General features: G+C 39.9%; 1 protein-coding gene across 1 annotated transcript; it reads left to right on the plus strand.

The window, feature by feature from the left end:
- Positions 1-3,865: 3,865 nt before the first annotated feature.
- NADK2 (NAD kinase 2, mitochondrial) lies at positions 3,866-19,285 on the plus strand (the record flags this gene model as incomplete). Its single annotated transcript, XM_009074568.1, is given in 10 exon segments — positions 3,866-3,892; positions 8,795-8,883; positions 9,241-9,329; positions 10,808-10,889; positions 12,149-12,232; positions 12,990-13,126; positions 14,860-14,938; positions 16,957-17,052; positions 19,093-19,148; positions 19,232-19,285. Coding segments are annotated over 10 exon segments (793 nt in total), but the record flags the coding sequence as incomplete, so codon positions are not given.
- Positions 19,286-19,497: the final 212 nt, after the last annotated feature.

The raw sequence follows: 19,497 nt of genomic DNA on the forward strand, positions 1-19,497 counted from the left end.
GAAACAATTGGGATGTAGTAATCATTTCTTTCCACAGCATTTGTTTTTCCAGTACACCATTCAAGTGTAGTCAGTTATATACAGCAAATAGTTATAAAAATAGGGCATTTCAGTGTACGTAAATTAAACTTCATGGACTGTGTCGCCAAGCATCTGATCCTGAATGCAGCTGAAAAAGGCTGCTTTTTGGAAGTGAGTTTTAACTTGTTTTTAAGTGCTTCACTTCTTGTGATTTATGACATTATGTTGGTGTTGTGCTGAATTAATGGGAACTGAATGATTGAATTGCCAGGATTGCACAGGGTTTCTAGAAACCTGTTAGTACAGAAAGCAGTTACTGCTCTGTTTATAGTTAACACAACAGTTTGCTCTGCATTAGTCTTTGAATTGAAACCACTATGTGTATTCTTCAGATGTGGTTAAAATGACAATAGTACTTTAATGTGGTGGACAAAGAATTAAAAAACAGTTTATGGCATTTTTGTTTTTGTTCATGTGTAGCTCGAAGTCCTGCCCTAAAGTAGCATTTCTATAAAGCTTCAGGAACATAATGTTGCCAGTGAAGTCAGCTAGTACAGAAGTAATGGCATATGCAATGCTGCAGTGTGCAGAACACTTAGCTTGTAGCAGATACAAAGGCACCATTTGAAAGGCTCTCGTGACTCTGTAATGAAAGTGAGGGAGCCTAACTTACTGGAGCAAACACTGAGGAAAGTGTAAGTAAAAGAATAATTTCCTAGCTAAAGCAGCCTACTGGACTTCTACAGTGTGAGGGGTGTCTTAGCATATTGGTGGAAACCTAGCAGGTGCCCAGGAACAGTATGGAGAACAATTCTGAGCAATTGAAAGCTAGTTAGTACATTAGTGAATAGTGCTGGTTAGGTAACACCAGCCTTCTTATCTTTCTTGTATGGTAAGTACTGCTCTGCTCCATCAGTTAACCTAGCGCATTTTTAAAAAAGCAAGCAGCCAGTGGCCTGTGTAATATCTAATAACCCAGACTGGGAAGGGAGGAGGAACTGGGTTTAATGCCTATGGCTTCCTACTCAGCAGTAGTTTGTAATGGATAGTTTGATTCATGTTTAAAGCTTTATAGAGAACTTAAACCTGAGCCTAGGTACTATTGATTCTCAGTAGGAGTTTATTTTGGGAAGCTGCACTGTTTCTCTGCTACTTTAGCTAAGGCAAATACTCATTATTAAAGCTATCCTGTAAATAATGCACTGACTTTGTGGATTGGATTTTCTAGCTATAATTGGAAGCCAGTGCATTTTCAGTTTACTCAGGACCTGCAGCTGCTCACTGAAAATGGCTCTCAGGGCTTCAGAGCACTTTTTCTAGTCTGAATGAGCTGGATTGCAGGCCCTTGAAAGAGCTGCATGTCCCAAAATGCGTTAATCCACTAGTACCACAAGCCCTGTTGTCAGCAAAAGGTTGAATGTATTGGCATGCCCAGGTTTTGGTAGTGGTGGGGCTACAGGGATGGCCTCCGTGAGAAGCTTCTAGAAGCTTTCTCTGTGTCCAACAGAGCCAATGCTAGCAGCTCCAGAGAGAACACACTGCTGGCCAAAGCAATGCTTGTAATGCCTCTGTGATAGCATATTTAAGAGGGAAAAAGAAGTTACTATAGTACGTTAAGTGTTGCAGCGGATACCTGAGCCTTTTAGGCACTATGTAGTAGAGCCAGTCATACGGGAACTAATCATGTATTTATTGGTTATATGGTTATCTTTTATTAATGCTTATTGTGCAAATGTAATTGTGCTCATATTGAGGAGTGAGAATATGGGAGAGGAACGGCTCTGTAGACACCAAGGCCAGTGGAGGAGCAAGAGAAGGTGCTCCAGCTGTTGGAGCAGAGGTTCCCCTGCAGCCTGTGGTGCAGACCATGGTGAGGCATCTGTGTCCCTGCTGTCCATGGAGGTCAGTGGGGATGCAGAGATCTGCAGCTGATGGAGGACCTCACTCTGGAGCAGGTGGATGCCCAAAAGAAGGCTGTGGCCCTGTGGGAGGCTTGAGCTGGAGCAGGCTCTTGACAGGACCTGTGGCCTGTGGAGAGAGGAGCCCAACCTGGAGCAGGTTTGCTGGTAGGACTTGTGACCCTGTAGGGGGACCCACATCAGAACAGCCTGTTCTTGAAGGACTTAACCCCATGGAAGGGACCCATGCTAGAGCAGTTCACAGAGAGCTGTAGCTCATGGGAAGGACTCATGCTGGAGAAGTTTGTGGAGAATTATCTCCTCTGGGAGGAATCCCACACTGGAGTAGGGCAAGATCTCCTCTCCCTGAGCAGCAACAGAAACAACATGTAATGAACTGACTGTAACCCTGACTTCCCATCTGCCTGCACTGCTGGCAGGAAGGAGGTAGAGCTGGGGAAGAGTGGAAGGGGAGGTGTTCTTAAGATTTGTTTTACTCTTCATTATCCTGCTCTGATTTTGATTCATGATAAATTCAATTAATTTCCCCAAGTTGATTCTATTTTGTCCATGATGAGTAGTCTCTTCCTATCTTTATCTCAGTTTGAGCCTTTTGTTTTGTTTTTTCTCCCCTGTCCACTTGTAGAGGGGAGTGATAGAGCAGCTTTGGTGGGCACCTGAGTGGGCAGTCAGGGTCGACCTACCACATTGAGCCAGAACCTTATCAAACAGTATTATTCAATGATCCTGAAATTTTTCAATAGCTACTTAAATTTGAGTAGATTTTTTTCTTTCGAATGTGGTAACCCTACTGACTCGTTTTTTTCCTTTAGCAAAACCATATAAGATCAGATGATGCATTTAATATTTCTAGTGCAAAAGCAATTAGGGGACCACATTTCCCCTTTTAGAAAGCTTGAGAAGTTCAAGTCAAGCAACTTGTGTGAAAACAGATACAGAATGGTAGAAAGATTTGGCTTGAAAGGGACATTAAAGATCTCTCTCAGCCTTCATAGGAGAGGTGTTCCAGCCATCTGATCTTTGTGGCCTTTCTTCTGGACTTCCTGTGCTGAGGACCCCAGAGCTGGATGCAGTGCTTGAGGTGGGGTCTCAAGAAGGCAGAGTAGAGGGCCAGAATCTCCTCCCATGTACTTGGCCATGCTGCTTTGGATGCAGCCTGGGGTGTGGTGGTCTTTCTGAGCTGAGCCATGTCCAGCTGATCATCCACGAACACCTTCAAATCCTTCTCCACAGGGTCACTCTCTATCCCTTCATCCCCCTGCTGATACTGATACTGGGCTTGCCCCAACTCTTGTTGAACTTCATAAGGTTTTGCACAGGCCCACCTCTCAAACCTGTTAAGGTCCCTCTGGGTGACATCTCCACCCTCTGGTGTGCTGCTTACACCCCACAGCTTGATGTCATCAGCAGACTCGCTGAATGCAGCTGTCTCACAAATGATGCTTGTCTTCTGTTCTAATTAGAAGAAGGTGAGGGTAGGCGTGCTGTCCTATACTTACTGTGAAAGTTGATGTCATATCCAAACCTGGGTATCTTGTATACAACCACCAAATTCATCTCCCCTAGCAGTTCCAGCTGATGCTGGAAAAGAACACTAAAGGTTCAGTATTGTGATTCAAGGATGCTGTGGCTGTACTTCTAGCAAACCCTTTTCTGTGGAGCACTTGAAATGTGTTTCTGTGGTGCAGATTTCTTCTGAACAAGTTCTGCCATCACAAACTGCCCAGTTTTTGTCTATCTGTTTTGTCTTTGGCATTCTGTTATCTAAGATTCAGAAGCTGAATCATGCTTTAATCCCATGTATTTGTATGTGGATTATTTTTATGTTATGAAATAGGAAAGCTTAATATGTGATTGGAGCTTATAAGGAATCCAAAAGTTCAGTATGTGCCTGACCTGTGAGGAAAATGCCATTTGTTTCTAGCATGACAGATGAAGATTTAACTTAACTAGTAGTTAACACTAGAACATAGGAAAATTACTTGTATGCAGCTATAGATTTCTAGTCTCTGGCTTTGGTGCTTAAGGAAGTTTTGAGTTAGTGTTCCTTTTTTGTCAGAAAAGCTGGGAGAAGTGTATGGCTTCAAGCATGTGCTATCTTCAAATTTGTTTCCAGTTCAAAACTTATTTAGAAATTTTTTTCTATATGCCTTTCAAAATAAAAGCTTGTTTCTTTTAAAACTGAGTACAGAACTGAGAGCAGTAACTTTTTCTATACTTGGGACATGTGGTTAAATCTTGAGAGACAGTTCTTAAAATACAGGAGTTTTAAGAGTGCTGTAGTTGGTTTAGAAACTGAGATTGTTATACCTAAAGTGCTCAGTGTATTTTCCTCTTTAGGTTAAAATTCAAAATTCTGTGTTTAGCTGTTGCTCTCTAGATCCGTTTGGATTTTTGGTGGGTTTTTTTTCTGTAGAAATTAGGTTGATTGGAAAGCAGTGATCTGTTCTTGTTTTTCTGCTAGGATGCATGTGTGGGCAAGTTCATTGTGGAAGTGAGAGTAAGTCTGTCTAGATCTATGAGCTTTTTCATTTGATTTTTTTCTGGGTTTTTTTTGGTTCTTCTAGTCAGACATCTAGTTTAACTCCTGAATGAACAACAGTTGTAAAACAACTGGTTTTTACACTGAGGCATTAACTCCATCCTGGTGCAGTGGCAGTTTAAGGCTTCGTGAAGGTTAGTGAAGTAGACTTAGAATAAGCCAGGTAATGAGAATATTTATTTATTGATTGATTGCCAAAGTGCATGAGTCAAGTTCCTATTACTCTTACTGGAGTGAGTCCAGGGGAGGGCCACAAAGATGCTCAGAGGGCTGGAGGTCCTCTCCTCTGAGGACAGGCTGAGAGAGTTGGGAGAATTCATCTTGGAGAAGAGAAGGCTCTGGGGAGACCTTATAGCACCTTCTAGTACTTGAAGGGGCCCCACAAGAAGGCTGGAGAGGGACTTTTTATCAGTGAGTAGAGTGATAGAATGAAGGGAATGGTTTAAAACTGAAAAGAGGTCAAGCTTATATTAGATACTAAGAAGAAATTCTTCCTGTGAGGATGGTGAGGCACTGGAACAGGTTTCCCAGAGAAGTTGTGGATGCCCCATTCCTAGAAGTGTCCAAGTCCAGGTTGGATGCGGCTTTGATCAGCCTGGTCTAGTGGAAGGTGTCCTTACCCATGGCAGGGAGGTTGGAATTAGTTGATCTTGAATGTCCATTCCAACTCAAATCATCCTACAATTCTATGCTCTTAGGGTACTAGGATTAGATGTAGAAAGTGTTCAGTTGACAGTGTCAGTCCGGACAATATTCATATTACTGTATTGGGAGAACATACTCCTTTATTCTAGTACTTACATTAGCCATGTCAGTAAGAATCAGCTGTGGCTTTTCTTTTCCCCATTCTCTAAATGAAGGGAATACCCATATGTATGTGGGTGTTCAGGTGTTGCTTGGCTTTGTGTGTTTGTGGCTAGAAGCCATGTCCTCTTTGCACAGTGTTGTTCCAGGAGGGCCAGCATTACTTAAGGACAGCAGACTCAGTTTAATGCAAGTGAGGTGAGACTTGTCAGAGGTGAGAAGCGAAGACTCCAGGTGGAAGGCAGTCAAGCAAATGTTCCTTGCCTAAGTGACTGCTAAAGGAACCCTGTGAAAATCTGTCTTTTCATTAATAAAGTATCAGGCCAGAATATACAAGAGCTATTTTTAAACACTCGTTCTAGGCCTTTTCTCCTACAGTCTTCTAAGGAAAGGGAGCTTCATGACAGAACATCTTCTGCTTCTGAGTGGGTTTTCCAATGCAAGCTCTTGTGGAATCCTGCTTTGCATTGCATTTCTTTCATTATGTTTAAGACTGCTACTGAAGTTACGCTTCCAGCCATAAGGTCTGTAGGCACTCTTGATTCTTTGGAGCATTCCTGTTTGATATACTTGGCTGTGGTTGGGCTCAGACAGGCTGTCCCCTTGTGAGTTCTTAGATGAATGAACTAGTGAGTTATTTATCCCTGAAGTAAAGGGATGAGGCTAGAGATTAACAGACTGTTACAGTACCTAGAACAATTTGTTAACTCTGTAGATGTAGCTTAGCCATTTAAATTATAGGCCCTAACTTTTCACTTACCTTGTTGCTTAGTGATACTTGCCTCCTTGTTCTAGAGCTAAATTCAAAGAGGAGACCTCTGTGCATTAGGTACCTGTTCTGCAGTGCTGCTCTTGGTGAGAGTAGAAGTATCCATGGAAATTGTTCATCTGGTTGTCAGGATACTGGTAGCTTACTTGCTGAGCAACTCTTCTGCTTTCTGAAGCTCTTGATGAAATAATTTAGCACAGTCATGGCAAATGTAAGTTACAGAACAGACTCTGCTATACCGCAATGGCACTATCCATACCTCTCCTTGCTAGCAAGGCAAATGAATTGTTAGCTATAGTCTCACCACTGATGTTGGTGGCTCAAAAACCTGCAACTGATCACACAAATTTATTACACTGTCTTTGTTCTGAGATGAAAGCTCTCTTCTACCACATTGAAAGATAACATACTGGCAAATTAGCCAAATAAATGAGGTACATAAAACTGCAAGACAGAGTTTGTGGTTTCTGTTTTGTGTGGAACTAATGGCAGCATGAAAAACGTGTGCTGCGGCAGCAGTCTGCCTGTCAGGTGCTTGTGCTTCATTTGCATCAGATACTTCTAGAGGATACATGAATGGGAAGCTTGATTGTAGAAACACAGTTGTTTGGAGGTTTTCTGAGATTATTTGCTTATATATTTCTTGTTCTTTCTGAGGGTAAAGCAAGATCAATTTGTGCTTCAAATGTGGATTTGAAAATCCCTCTTCTAGAATGTTAGACCTGTGGTGCTCAGCAGCAGATAGTTGTCTGTGGGAGGTGAATGCCTTCTTTTGTCCTTTCCACTTTCCCTTACTCTAAATGGATCATGAGAGCCTGACAGCAGACCCAGCAATGGGCTGTGCTGTAACTAGCCATAGCCTTGCATACTTTTTCCCTCCCCAATGGGCTGCAGTGGTACCATTTAAGTTCCCAGTGCAACACCATGGACTCTAGAGGAGCAAGAGACATATGGAATGCACAAGCATTGTAGCTCAGGAGTAGAAACAAAGCATTTACATGTGTGAGGCAGTTAATGGGACATGACAACCTGTACCCTAGTAAGCCAGTACCAACAGCCTGTGTAAAGAGGACCTGAAATATTTGGATGTTTTCTGATAATCCATGTGCTTATGTCTGTGTGTGATCACGCATAGCTGGCAAGCAGCTACTCGCACTGTCTGCCTGTAGTTCTGTTGTTGGCATCCAGGCAGTCTGAGTCTGTGTTGGAGGTGGTTTCCTGATCCCAGCTGTTAGATCACCTGAAGATTTTGTTCCTTCAAGTTGATTGCTGATTGTAAATACACTGAGTGGGCCAGCAGTACAGTTCCAGAGCAGCCAATTCCATTCTTTTCTGTAGTTTCTTCAGTGCTGAGTCTGTCTCTGTGCTAAGGTCATGGCTGAATTTCTTGACATCAGCAGGCATCAGATGGATAAAGGTTGCGTTTGTTGAGTATTGGATTGCAGTTCAGTTGTCATATCCTGCCAGTCCTTTCCCCTTCACTGTGGAGTTCTGTAGTGTGTGAGCCTGTGAAAATGGCATTAGACGAGGCTGTCTGGCACCACTCTCTATTGGAGTGGTATAAAACCCTGAGTAAAAGCACTTGAATAAATTGCTGGAAGTGCCTGTTCAGAACTTCTGGCACAGATGAATTTCTCTAAACAAACTCCAGGAGAAGTTCTGTTTCTGTGCTGATAAATTGGTTTTAACTGGTCAGGGAAAAGGAAGCAGTGACACTATAATTGTAGATTGATTCAGACTAGAAGGAGCCTCAGGAGCCTACTGCTCAAAGCATGATTGCTTTCATTATTAATGTATTCATAAATTCCTTTTGCTCAACATCCTTTTCACCCTCTTTCTTTCACTTGCTTAATCTCCATGCAAACAAATATTTGGCGGTTGAGCACAATGAATAAGTTGAAGAACGTATGCAAACAGATGATGACTGGATTACTGGCATAGAAACCTGTTGCAAAACTAATCTTCAGTCAGCAGTCTCACCTGTCTGCTCGCAAGAGTTTTTCGATGTAAACTGCAAAATGTTTCCATGGTCTGACAGGTGTGTTGAGATTAAGTATTTAAATTCTTCAGCTTCCAAGAAGGATGAGTCTAGAATGCACCTGTACTGTTTGTTTAGTTATTGATCTGAACTTGTTTGGTGTATAATCCAGGGGACAGTATCAATGGTAGATTGTCCTTAACCTTTTTGTGATGCAGAGGAAATGTCGCCTTTGTCAGCACTTGGAAGTCTTCCATTTTAGCTCAAATGCAATTTGATGGGTAATGCTCTAGGTATTTTAGACTCCTGTTTTCTTAATTATGATTTCTGTTGCATTTTCTGTTGTCTGCTGTCTCTACAGCACAACGTTTCTAATTCTGAAAGTTTGCTAACTGTTTGTCTGGGTGCTTTTAATACATGACAGAAATATAGTTGGTATAACTATGTAGATTTACATAGTTAAAATCACTTAGCAGATCAGGAAGAGCAAAGAGTCTGAAGTGGCATAGAAGTCAGTGTAGTATGCTTGTTTGCATATTTGTGTAGAGCGTGATTCTTGGCTGCTGTGGCTATGTGATTCATTGAATGAACTAGTCAATATAAGCTGACTGCTGTGTGTATAGAGATGTAATTAATAGAATGCTTATAAAAACACGTCTCTGCTGAGACAAAATACCTGCTTTTTTATAGCTTCTATTTGCCTTACTCAAGAGCACTTAATGTGGTGATTAATTTCTGCAAAAACGATTTATGTCTTACAGCTTGCCTTGAAGGGATCTAACTATGCTGGTCTGCTGGAGCGGCATCGCATTCATACAAAAAACGTGGAGCATCTCGTAGACAGTTTGCGGTACGAATGTATGGATGCTGAGAATTCCAGACAGTGCAAACGTCCACAGATTGTGTGAAACAACAGAAGGAAGCTTTGTGTTAGAAGCTCTGATAAAATAGGAATACTGAAGAGAGTTCATGCAGATGAACAATCATTCCTTGAAACAATTGTAATGTGGACCATCTCAGTTCAGTTAACTAACACAATCCGTTATCATCTTGAAAACAAATTAGAAAGATGTAAAGAATGTGTGACTGTCAAATGTTTATAAGCCAAATATGACTGTAATTACTCCTTAGTTACATGTCAGTTTTTCAAAAAGATGTGACCAGGAACAATATAGAACAGAATTCAGGCTTTTTCTGAACTTTACAGGAACGAGAGGATAGAAGTACGTCTCGTTAAACGTCGAGAATATAATGAAGAGACAGTTCGGTGGGCAGATGCTGTTATATCAGCAGGAGGTATGACTTTCTGGAGGGGAAATACTTGTTTCAGTGTTTTCATACATAGGTTTTTCAAACATATTTTGCCGTGTATAAAGCAACTGGAGGTATGGACATTCTGAAAACAAATAGCTAATCTAATTGTCAGAAAAATATACAAAATGCAGTGATTGTGACCATCTGACCTACCTATCTAAATTATATCTAAAATTGTAGCACTAGGATATGAATCCCAGTGCATGGCCGCTTTGCAAAAGTATAATTGCCATGTGTAAACCAATATAAACTGTTTAATTTACTCTAGTTTTCAGTGAAAGACTAAAAAATGCGAGCTGTCATGTGGTTATATTTTAGCCCTAAACCCTACTCTTTGGTTTTTGGGATGTGATGTGTAGACTAACATAGTATGTCTTGGTCCCCTTGCTCCAACTGTCTTGCTTTCACGCTTAATTCCAGTGACTGGCTTATCAAGTTGGGTACAGTTGGTAAAAGTCTGCAACTTCTGAGCGCCCTGTGCCACTGATTTGTGTTTTTTAGATGAACCAACAGAGCAACTAACCTGATAGCTTATTTTTAATATTGGATTACAGCAGTTCATTCAATGTTATTTTTGGGATTTGCTGTGAATGCAGCAACGTGTTGCTGGGCTCTGACGTGATGTTCAATAATCTATGGCAGTTAGACTTGGCCATGGCTTTCTCTCTTCCCACTAGTCCACTTTGTCCTTAGCTACTGATCACCATGCAGGATGGGTAGAAAGGGATATGGATATGTTCCTGAAGCATCCCAAGACACTCCTATAGATCTCAAAGAAGTCCTCTAGACTGGAGACTAAAGTGCTAGTTTGTCTGTGGCAAAATTTGTTATATTTGACGCAAGAAGCTGGGAAGTAAGACATCATCTGAGCTTTTCAGAGCTTGTATCTTTATGCAAAAACTGATTGAGGTTAGAGTTGTCTTTGTGTTTGACAGACAAGAAAATATATCAATATCTGAAGAAACAAGTGGCTTTTAAAGATATCTACTTACCTAATACTTCTTTTCCAAGTGTGCGTATTTGGGGCCAAAAAAGATATTTAAATTGTGCTTTCTAAGAGGACAACTGCGGTGGAACTAAAGTCATTGTTACATGATTCACAGTAAAATGTGGTTTTGTTTCATGTCTCCTGTGGCTTTGTTTAGCAATACTTTCTAAATTAATTTTCATTAAAGGCTTTCTCTTACTGATAAACATACAGAAATTTCCATAAATATCTTTTAAATCTTGCTTCGTTTGCCTGGGCATGTATAACTGTAAGATAAGTTGTACTTTCTCCAGTCACATTTGCCATCTTGAATTCAGTTGCCGCTACTCTGCTTGGATAGGTGTCAGTAGTTTTGTGGTCCCATTTTATTTTTGTTCGGCTTATGTGATTGATTGTTGATATGAAAGCACATAATGGTAATGTTGGAGTAGAATCTGAAGTGAAACTAACTTTTGGTTTGCTCTTTCTGTAGGTGATGGCACAATGCTGTTGGCAGCCAGTAAGGTCTTCGATAAATTTAAACCAGTTATTGGAGTAAATACAGATCCTGAACGGTAAAAACACAATGCTTTATTTAATATTGGGCACACTGTGAATCTGTTTTCGTGATGCATGAGTCTGGCCTGTAGCATTTGGCAGCATAAATGTTTTAGTGGTTGTACATATCAAGTAAACCTGTTGGTTTCCACAATAAGTTATCCTGTCTCATCTGAGAGAACATTAAACAATATTGGATAAGCATAATTGTGTTAAACTGCCACAGCTGGTTTCACACACCAGTGCAATAGCAGTTCCAGCTAGTTAATTTGTATTACTGACCAGAAGTTTGTGGCTAGAGATGGTGGTTATAGAACCTAGACAGGAAGAGGGACATCGTAAAAGCAGCGAAGTGTGGTGCCTGAACGCACAGAAACTTCATTTCTTTGAGTAAGCTGCATCCAGTAGACCTTCAGATTGCTTTGGTTTCTTCATGCAAACCGCATCATACTTCAGAAGGCTCAGTCTCCTCAGCCAATTATTAGCACTTAGTTGTCCTATTACAAACCTTACACAAGTTGCATCCACCTGCCCAAATCAGTCTTACAGCTGGGTGGATGCAGCACGTTAGTATTGCCTGATTGGTATGACCTTCAAATGGATGGCAAGTAAAATTCAGATTTCACCAAGGCACTGTCTCCTGAGAAGTCCACATTTAGATTTCTGCTATTGATAGAAACAGTTAATTTATTCTTAATAGATAAAATGGTGGCTGAAATCTGAATTCCTTTCATACCTTATTCCTCTTCTAAAACTTTTCAAATTCTATGAAAAGCTATTCTGCATCATCAAGCAGGGTTCAATTAACAAGTGTCTTCAAGTTATCAAGTATAACCCATGAAAGGGGAGCAGTGTTTAATGTTCTGGTTTTGACATGACATTCTTTTGATCTTAGATCTGTTGCTTATCTGTTTCATATCACTAACTTGTGTATAAATGGAGGAAATTTTCTTTCTATCTTACCAGGTTTATTAAGCTTGAATTCCTTGCCAAGAACCATGGTGATAGGAACTACATTAGTAGTTACACATTCCTGCAGGATTGCTAGCTGAACAGACAGTTTTTAGGGGTAATGTGGAAGAAGTATTCTGTCTCACATGCATGTACTCCAGGAGCTGAAAGTGCTGATGTGCTATTATGAAAGAGCAGGTTCTGAAAGGTCAAAGTGTATCTTTGCTTGATGTAACAGAAAGAGAGATTTGTTTTGTTTTGTTTTTCAAAGGTACCAAATCTTAACAGATATACCATCATTTTAATTGTCGTTTTTTGCTACCAGATCAGAGGGTCACTTGTGTTTGCCTGTGAGATATACACGTTCATTTCCTGATGCACTACAGAAGCTTTATCGTGGTGAGTTCAGGTAGGATTCACTGATCTTTGGTTTTCAAAAACATGCTGGGATTGGAAAATACTTAATGGTGTGCAATTCCCAAAGAGCAGGCAAAGCTTAGTAAAATCTTAATGCCTCAAACTGTGAATTCTGTGTAGATGAAAACTATTTTGTTTTATGAAATCTCTAAATTGTGAGAGGGAAAAGATTCCAATTGTTTTAACATGACTTTTATATCCTTCTCTTGCTTCAACTGAATTCGTTTTGTGTATCCTAAATTCCTAGGCTAGGAAAGATTCTTAAACTGAGAGGGTACTTGTGGCCTTTTTGTATGAAGGAATGGATAGAGCTGCTTTTCTGGGCATCTTCAAATACAAACAAAAGATGTTAAAAATACAGTACACATTGTTGTATAAATTCTTTGAGTGTTTGTTATTCTCAAAATATTTGCATCACTCATTCATTCACAGATTAGAATCACATGCCTAAAAAGAAGCGTTGTTACATGTAATTTTCGTAGACTACTTTTGGCCAGTGTCCTTTTATTTTACACATGCAAAAAACATTAGGTAGCAAATTGGTAACTGTAAAGTGTTTACAATTTAGTATGATTAGCTTTGTAAATTTAGAACTTATAGTGGAAGTTACAAAACTTGAAATGTGACTCTGAAAATATTTAACTTCTAGTCTTAAAATGTTCTGCTTTGAGAGTGAAGGCTCTCTGATCCTGCCTAATTTTGTAATGAACATTTATGCTACTGATACCAACTACTTTCTTCTCTCTTAGGTGGCAGTGGCGGCAAAGAATCCGACTGTATCTTGAAGGAACTGGTATTAACACTGCTCCTGTAGATTTACACGAACAGCAGCTAAGCCAGGAGCAACATAGCAGGGCTCACATAAATGAAAGATTCCAGGATCAAAGTAAGTTCAAATTTGACAAGAATATCAGAATACTCACTTTGCTGTGATAACTTGGAACAGAAGGTTAAGATTCATAAGAGTTCAAGTATTTGAAATGTGGTTGCTGCATTTGTGAGGGAGGGAGAGACAGCTCTTATCAGCTGAAGATGAGTGTTTTTAGAAAGGAGTATTTTTTGTTTCCGTATGTTTATTCTGGACTGTACACTTAAAAACAGTTTTCAGTATTAACAGTTAATTCAGAGATACTTTAAAAGAATATTTTTCTGCTGTCAAAGTGTCTGATCTTTTTTTTAAATGCTGTCTCTTAGAGTTACTATCACCACTTGAGGTTATCACATGAGCATTTTACCATGTGTTTAGCTGCTCCACACTACAAGTGTGTGTGTATCTGTGTACGCATGCATTCTTAACTTGTTAATTCACAACTGAAAAAGCAGGTCTTGGACTACTGTTATGCCCCAGTTCACTCGATGGGTTTAGGGAAGGATGATGCTGAATTACTCCAGGTGGTGTGCAGGAGAACTAGCACAATTCTCAGGAGGTTTAACAAGAAATAATTTTTACTTGTAAACTTTGGGCCATGCATGTGGGTGCAGTAAGCTACTTGGCAAAAGGCAGATCAGGAAACTTCACATCATTCAGACACAGTGGAGACTTGAACTTGGCACACCTTAGAGAGCAAAGCCCTAAGCTGGGCACTGATCACGGCATTTAGTGAGTCATTAAGGGGGTACTGCTCAGTGCTTGTAACTTAACACATTGTTAAGGAGAAGAGGAGAATAAGAGATAAAAAGAGAAACAGATAAGGGAGAGAGGCAGATAGTCACCACCTGGGGATGCAGCGTGGTCTCAGCCACTTCAAATCCAGGGTAGTTGGAGCGGTCTTGCCACATGTCTTGCTGTCCTTTTATCCATTCCCTTTGCCTGGGACCCTCCCCAGTGTGAGGTCACATTTGCACCTGTGCTTTAGGCAGAGCCAGGAGCTTCGGCATCCATCTCAGGGCTGGCAGCAGGGCTACGTGGTCAACCGAGGCCATTCCAGTGCAGACCAGCAGTTACCTTCTAAGGCATAAGGGGGTGGTGGAAGAGCAGCCACCACCTGTTCCTCCACCACTTTCCCACCTGGTTGTTTTGAGCCATGTAACCTTTCCTCTGGTCTCTGACAACTACCAGCAAGTAAATGAGAAATTATAAGTGAGAATCCTTCTGTGGGCAATTCCTAGGTCATCAAACACCTTCAAACTGTTTTCTTTTTGATGGGTTGAAGATGCATGATTCTGTGCTTAACTTGTGTCCAGTACTGCATTTGCTCACTGAGAAGTCCTTGTCAACATGAACAATTTGTTAAACCCCTATTACCTTCTGGTATGAAGTCTAATTCCTTGAACTTTATCAGAAATACCTGGTACGTCATGGTCAGTGAATTTAACTTGGCTGGAAGAGTGACTGACAGAAGACTTCATTCTGTCTCTCTGCCCATGAATTTCTAGGGAAAGCAATGTCTGAACTAAAGTGTCATTGCTGACCTTGGTTTATATATTTGTTGTCTCCAGTAAAGGACAGTGACTGGCTACAGACTAAATCAGTGAAAAATTGAGTCCTTTAAGAAAGTGGTGTATTAGGTCTAGAATATAAACCCAGGCAGTAGAGTGTGTCCTCCAATGAGTTGAGTTGTTTTTGAAAATTTGAGGTTAAAATCCATGATTCAAAGCTGCTGTATTCAATATTTGCAGGATCTGACATTTCTGGTCCACATCTTTTACCAGTGAGAGCACTTAATGAAGTCTTCATTGGGGAATCTCTTTCATCCAGGTATGTTTAATTGTTTGCCATTATAACAAGGCACAATTGATTGAATTTTTAAGGACATTGCAATGCATAATCAGCGATGGGATTTTGCTGTCAAGTTTCAGTTCTAGTCTATAAATATTTAACACTGATTGTATTAGTGCTGATTACAAAGTGTATTTTCAGAGATGTAAGTGCAGTAATGTTAATTTCTGGTTTTCTACCTCATGTCTGGACATTCTTTCATCTTGCATTTTTCTTGGCTGTTTTCTTTCCTCTTCATTGTTTTACTCCTTTCCTGTTTAGTTCTTATGTAACTGGTTGCCTTCAGTTACTGTCTTTACAGTGGATTGAAGATTTAAATATCCATCCTTAAACTGCCTCCTCACCTGCACCTTTTCAGAAGCTTTTAGGATGACCCAAGTACTCCTTTTCCTGCATTTCTGTCAGAGGCAAAGGTATCTGCCTGCCTTTGGCAGAGATGTTGTTACTGGGTGAAAACACTTGTTTCCTTGTTCTAAGAAACGAGTTGCTATCAAATTGTGGTACTGCCTTATCCAGGATACATTTAGACTGTTGTTTCTGTCCTGAAGATCACTGCATTTTTGGCAGCAAAAAAATAAGAAGGATGTGGGGAATATGTCTGGGACTGCAGGAAAAGAGTTAAAATATGATTGTTGTTCAGGATTTGGCCAAACGTTTACTTGTAATTTATATCCCTTTTCCCTTTATTGTTTATCTTTTAAAACAAAACAAACTAACAACAGCAACAAAAGATGCCTGTAGGAACAAATCTCTAGAAATAAATATTGTGATACTAGGATCTGGCACCTGAAGGCTGATGTCACAGAGATGAATCTTCTGTAAGGTTCAAATAGACGTCTGCTGTTTATTAAGACAAAACGACTCTAGGAGCTTCTTCTAAGGTCTTATTCTGCATGTCAAAGAAAACAAGGAAATGGAAGAAAAAACGACCCAGAAAACCTTTCTTACGATGCTAGTAAAAATGATCTTAAACTGAATCAAGCTCTGCACCTGTGTTTTTAATTTACTTCCGGTTCTTTCAGGTCCCCTTTTTCTCAAGAGTGATTACACAAAATTCCCTTAGTTCTACTAATGGCACTAAATAGTCAAAAGTTGTATTCTTAGTGGATCCAGACTGAAACATTCTTTACCTAAAACAGCTCCTTAACCTCCATTTACTAAGAAAGGTGAAACTCAGTCATGCACAACACAATGAATGTGGTATTTTTCTCAGAGGGTGTCTATTAATCTCAGGACTGTATCATACTGTTTCAATTAGGCACTATAAACACCAAGAACTTTACTTCACAAATATACTGTTGTATGTTCTGAAGCTTATAGAGAGAAGCTCTCAGGTCTCTCTAGGCCTAACACTAGGAATTCCCTGGTATCTGAGAAGTAACATGCAGGAGATGATTACACCCCAAGACCTAGTATGTTTGAGTTTTAGGAAAAATTTGCCCTGGAGAGAAATACAAGCCTGCTGTCTGTTTAAAACTGTTCATGAAGAATCACTGGATTTTTAGTTACTGAAGTGATGAAGAATGCAGTTTCAAGCTATGCTATTACTTGCTGATGCTGGAGTCCCTTACTTCATGTTCCCTGACATAATTTAATGAGACCCAATCACAGCGTAGACACAGCTTTTCAGTAGTGCAACAATTATGCAAGGAAGGTAATTATTTATAGTTTTATTTGTAAGTCCAATAAACTCTGCTTGTATATAAAACTATTCCCAGATGAACCGCAAAGGTGGTTTTGTGCATAAATTAATAGGAGAAGTGGCTGCCTTAAAGCTCATGCTGCAAATCACTTTAGTCCATTATAAAAAACTAGTATGAAATAATAAATCAGAAGTAGCTGTCAATCGGAAGCACTGTGAAAAGCCTCTGAAATTGTCATCCAGATGTGAAACTAGGCCCTCTAAATTGTCATGTGCCTGATAAGGCTGTGTGTTCTGTCTTATTCAGGGAGAACTTTAAGTCCTGCAAACCCAGTTTTAAATTCTCGCTTCATAGGGCCTCCTATTATGAAATATCAGTTGATGATGGTCCTTGGGAAAAACAGAAGAGTTCAGGGCTTAATGTGTGTACTGGAACAGGATCAAAAGCATGGTAAGTACAAGTTGCTGCTTTGATATAAAATATTACTTCAGATAAGCTAGATGGACCTATTTTGCTTACGCATTTTGTCCATTCTGAGACTCTGTTGGGCTGTGGGTAAGAGAGTGCATGTCAAATATTTTCAGTGTCAGTATGGTTTAAAGCTGTCTCAGGTGTATGAGAATTGCAGAGCACCTGTTACTTTAGGTATGGAGAGAAGCACTGAGAGGGCGAGGAGCTGTGGCACTGAGGCAGAAGTTTACCTTAGGTGTAATTCTGGTGAAGGAGGTTGTGTGCCCCACATGAAGATGAATGGTTGGGAGTGGCAAGGGAGAGAGGTTCTGCCATGACTTGCATGGTATACTGAAGTGGTCTGTGAATTGTTCTTGTTGGCTAAAATTAAAATGCATAGTTGATGTAGCTCAGTAAACTGATAAAAATCTAAGCTCTAAGAAGAACGGGAAAACATACTTGGAAGTGTTAAATGTTCTCTGGCATATATACTGTCCATTCTTTCATGCCTCTTTAATATTTGTTAATATTTTTTAATACTTCTCTAATCTTTAATCAACAGGGCACAATCTTTTTGTCAAAATATTCCTCTTAAACAAATATGGCCAAATCTATGCAGAACTGTGTTAGCTTAATCAAAGGGGTTAATTGTTTTAACTTCAGTTTAAACAAGCTGCAGTACTGCATGTAAGTCTAATCAATTTAGTTTTGAGATATTAGAAACATGTACAGTGAAAACCTTAATCTGTTTATGCTCATAGTTTAAAGTTGTACAATAGGCCCTGGATTTATGTGACAGGCTGAGATGAACTAAGCCAGAAGCTTTTAATGAAATTCAAAAAATGAATATTCATGTTGTAACCTTGGTTACTGGGTTTTACTCTTCATTGTAATTCGGAATTTTGTATTCAGTCAGCATAACTTAGTCCTGGAGTCTGCCAAGGATGAAATTGGCAGAATGCTAGAGAAACTTTCCTCGTGTTCAGTACCTTGGGAAAGTACAGTCTTAATTCAGTGCTGTTCTTGCACATTTCTTTTGCTTATACACTCTGTACTGAGCAGTCCCAGAAGCAGGGACTAAACTCCAGGATTACTCCTTTCCACTGCATCAGTATGTGTTGCTAGACTTCTCTAAACCAAGGCCAAACCACAGTGGAGTGTCCTTCCTTAGCCTGTAGTTTGGGGCTCAGTTTCTTGCTAGTATCTGCTTGGGCATGCAGGTAGGTAGTAAGCGTAAGACAAGGAGCCTTGGACAACCACACTCAGCAGCTCTGTACCCTGTATAGTGGATGTCTGTTGCAGTCTAAGGCCTTTTGCTGCCATGAGAGAGGTGCTGAACTGAAGATTTTAAGCTGTATTGAGACCTCAGTGGCTAAGATATTCACAGTACTGCTGCAGGGTGGCTATGATTAGCACTTACTCCCTTCTGAGCCTGGACACAGGAGTGAGACTTTTATTGAAGTTCAGACTGAGACTTTATGCTGATTTGTTCATTTGAATGTGTCAAATGCAGGAGTGTCTGATCTGACTGTTCCCTGTCTATATACACCAGTTCTTGTGAGGTTCAAGCCCTCATCTTAGGGTATGAACAAGGATGCATAGTATTTGTAAAGAAGTGTTGGGTTCATAAATGAGAACTAACAGAAAGAATTAATTAGCATGGGGTGGATAGATGGGATAAGAGCACACAATCTGTAGAACTGTAATGCTTTAGTTTTTTTAATGCAGACTTAAATTAGCAGTTGTTGGGGTTTTAAGGCAGGAGGATTCTTGATAAGGACACTACATCCCACGTATTATGCTGCTCTTCTCTGAAGACTTTACTGAATGGATTTTTAAAGTTTACAAAGCCACAGGTAGATGCCAAACCAAGAGTTAATTTAAGACTTTTTTTTTTGGAAGAAACTGCTCACACTTAATAGCATTCTTTATTTCTTTTTTTTCCAAATGTGTGTATGCAAGATTTTTTGTTTGGCTTTTGTTTTGGCTTTGTCCCAAGTTGTACTGCTTAGCAAACAAGACTTCTACTTCTCTGTCTAGGTCCTATAATATTAACAAGGTTGCTTATCAAGCTATTGAAGAGATCCTTAAGATCGGTGAGTGAATAGTGTGGCATTACTAGCCAAGTTTTTATAAAGATACATCTGTCTAATTGGGGCTCTTTCTGTTGGCTCAACAGCAAAAAAGCATGGAAGTTTGAATATGCCATTGAACACGGAACTAGTACAAAAAGGTTAGTGAAAAATGCAAGATTCTTTGAAGTATCTCAGTTCTGGCCAGTTTATTTTGTTTGTACTACTAACACCGAGCACTACTTTGAGTATTTTAGCACTCTTGCAGTAATAGTGTTCTTACAAACATTACATTGGCACATTTGGCAAAAATACCTTACTTGATACGAAAGCACTTATTTAGACTTACGTATATATATATATATATATATAT

This window comes from Acanthisitta chloris, unplaced genomic scaffold, assembly GCF_000695815.1.
Source record: "Acanthisitta chloris isolate BGI_N310 unplaced genomic scaffold, ASM69581v1 scaffold27135, whole genome shotgun sequence".
NCBI lineage: Eukaryota > Metazoa > Chordata > Aves > Passeriformes > Acanthisittidae > Acanthisitta > Acanthisitta chloris.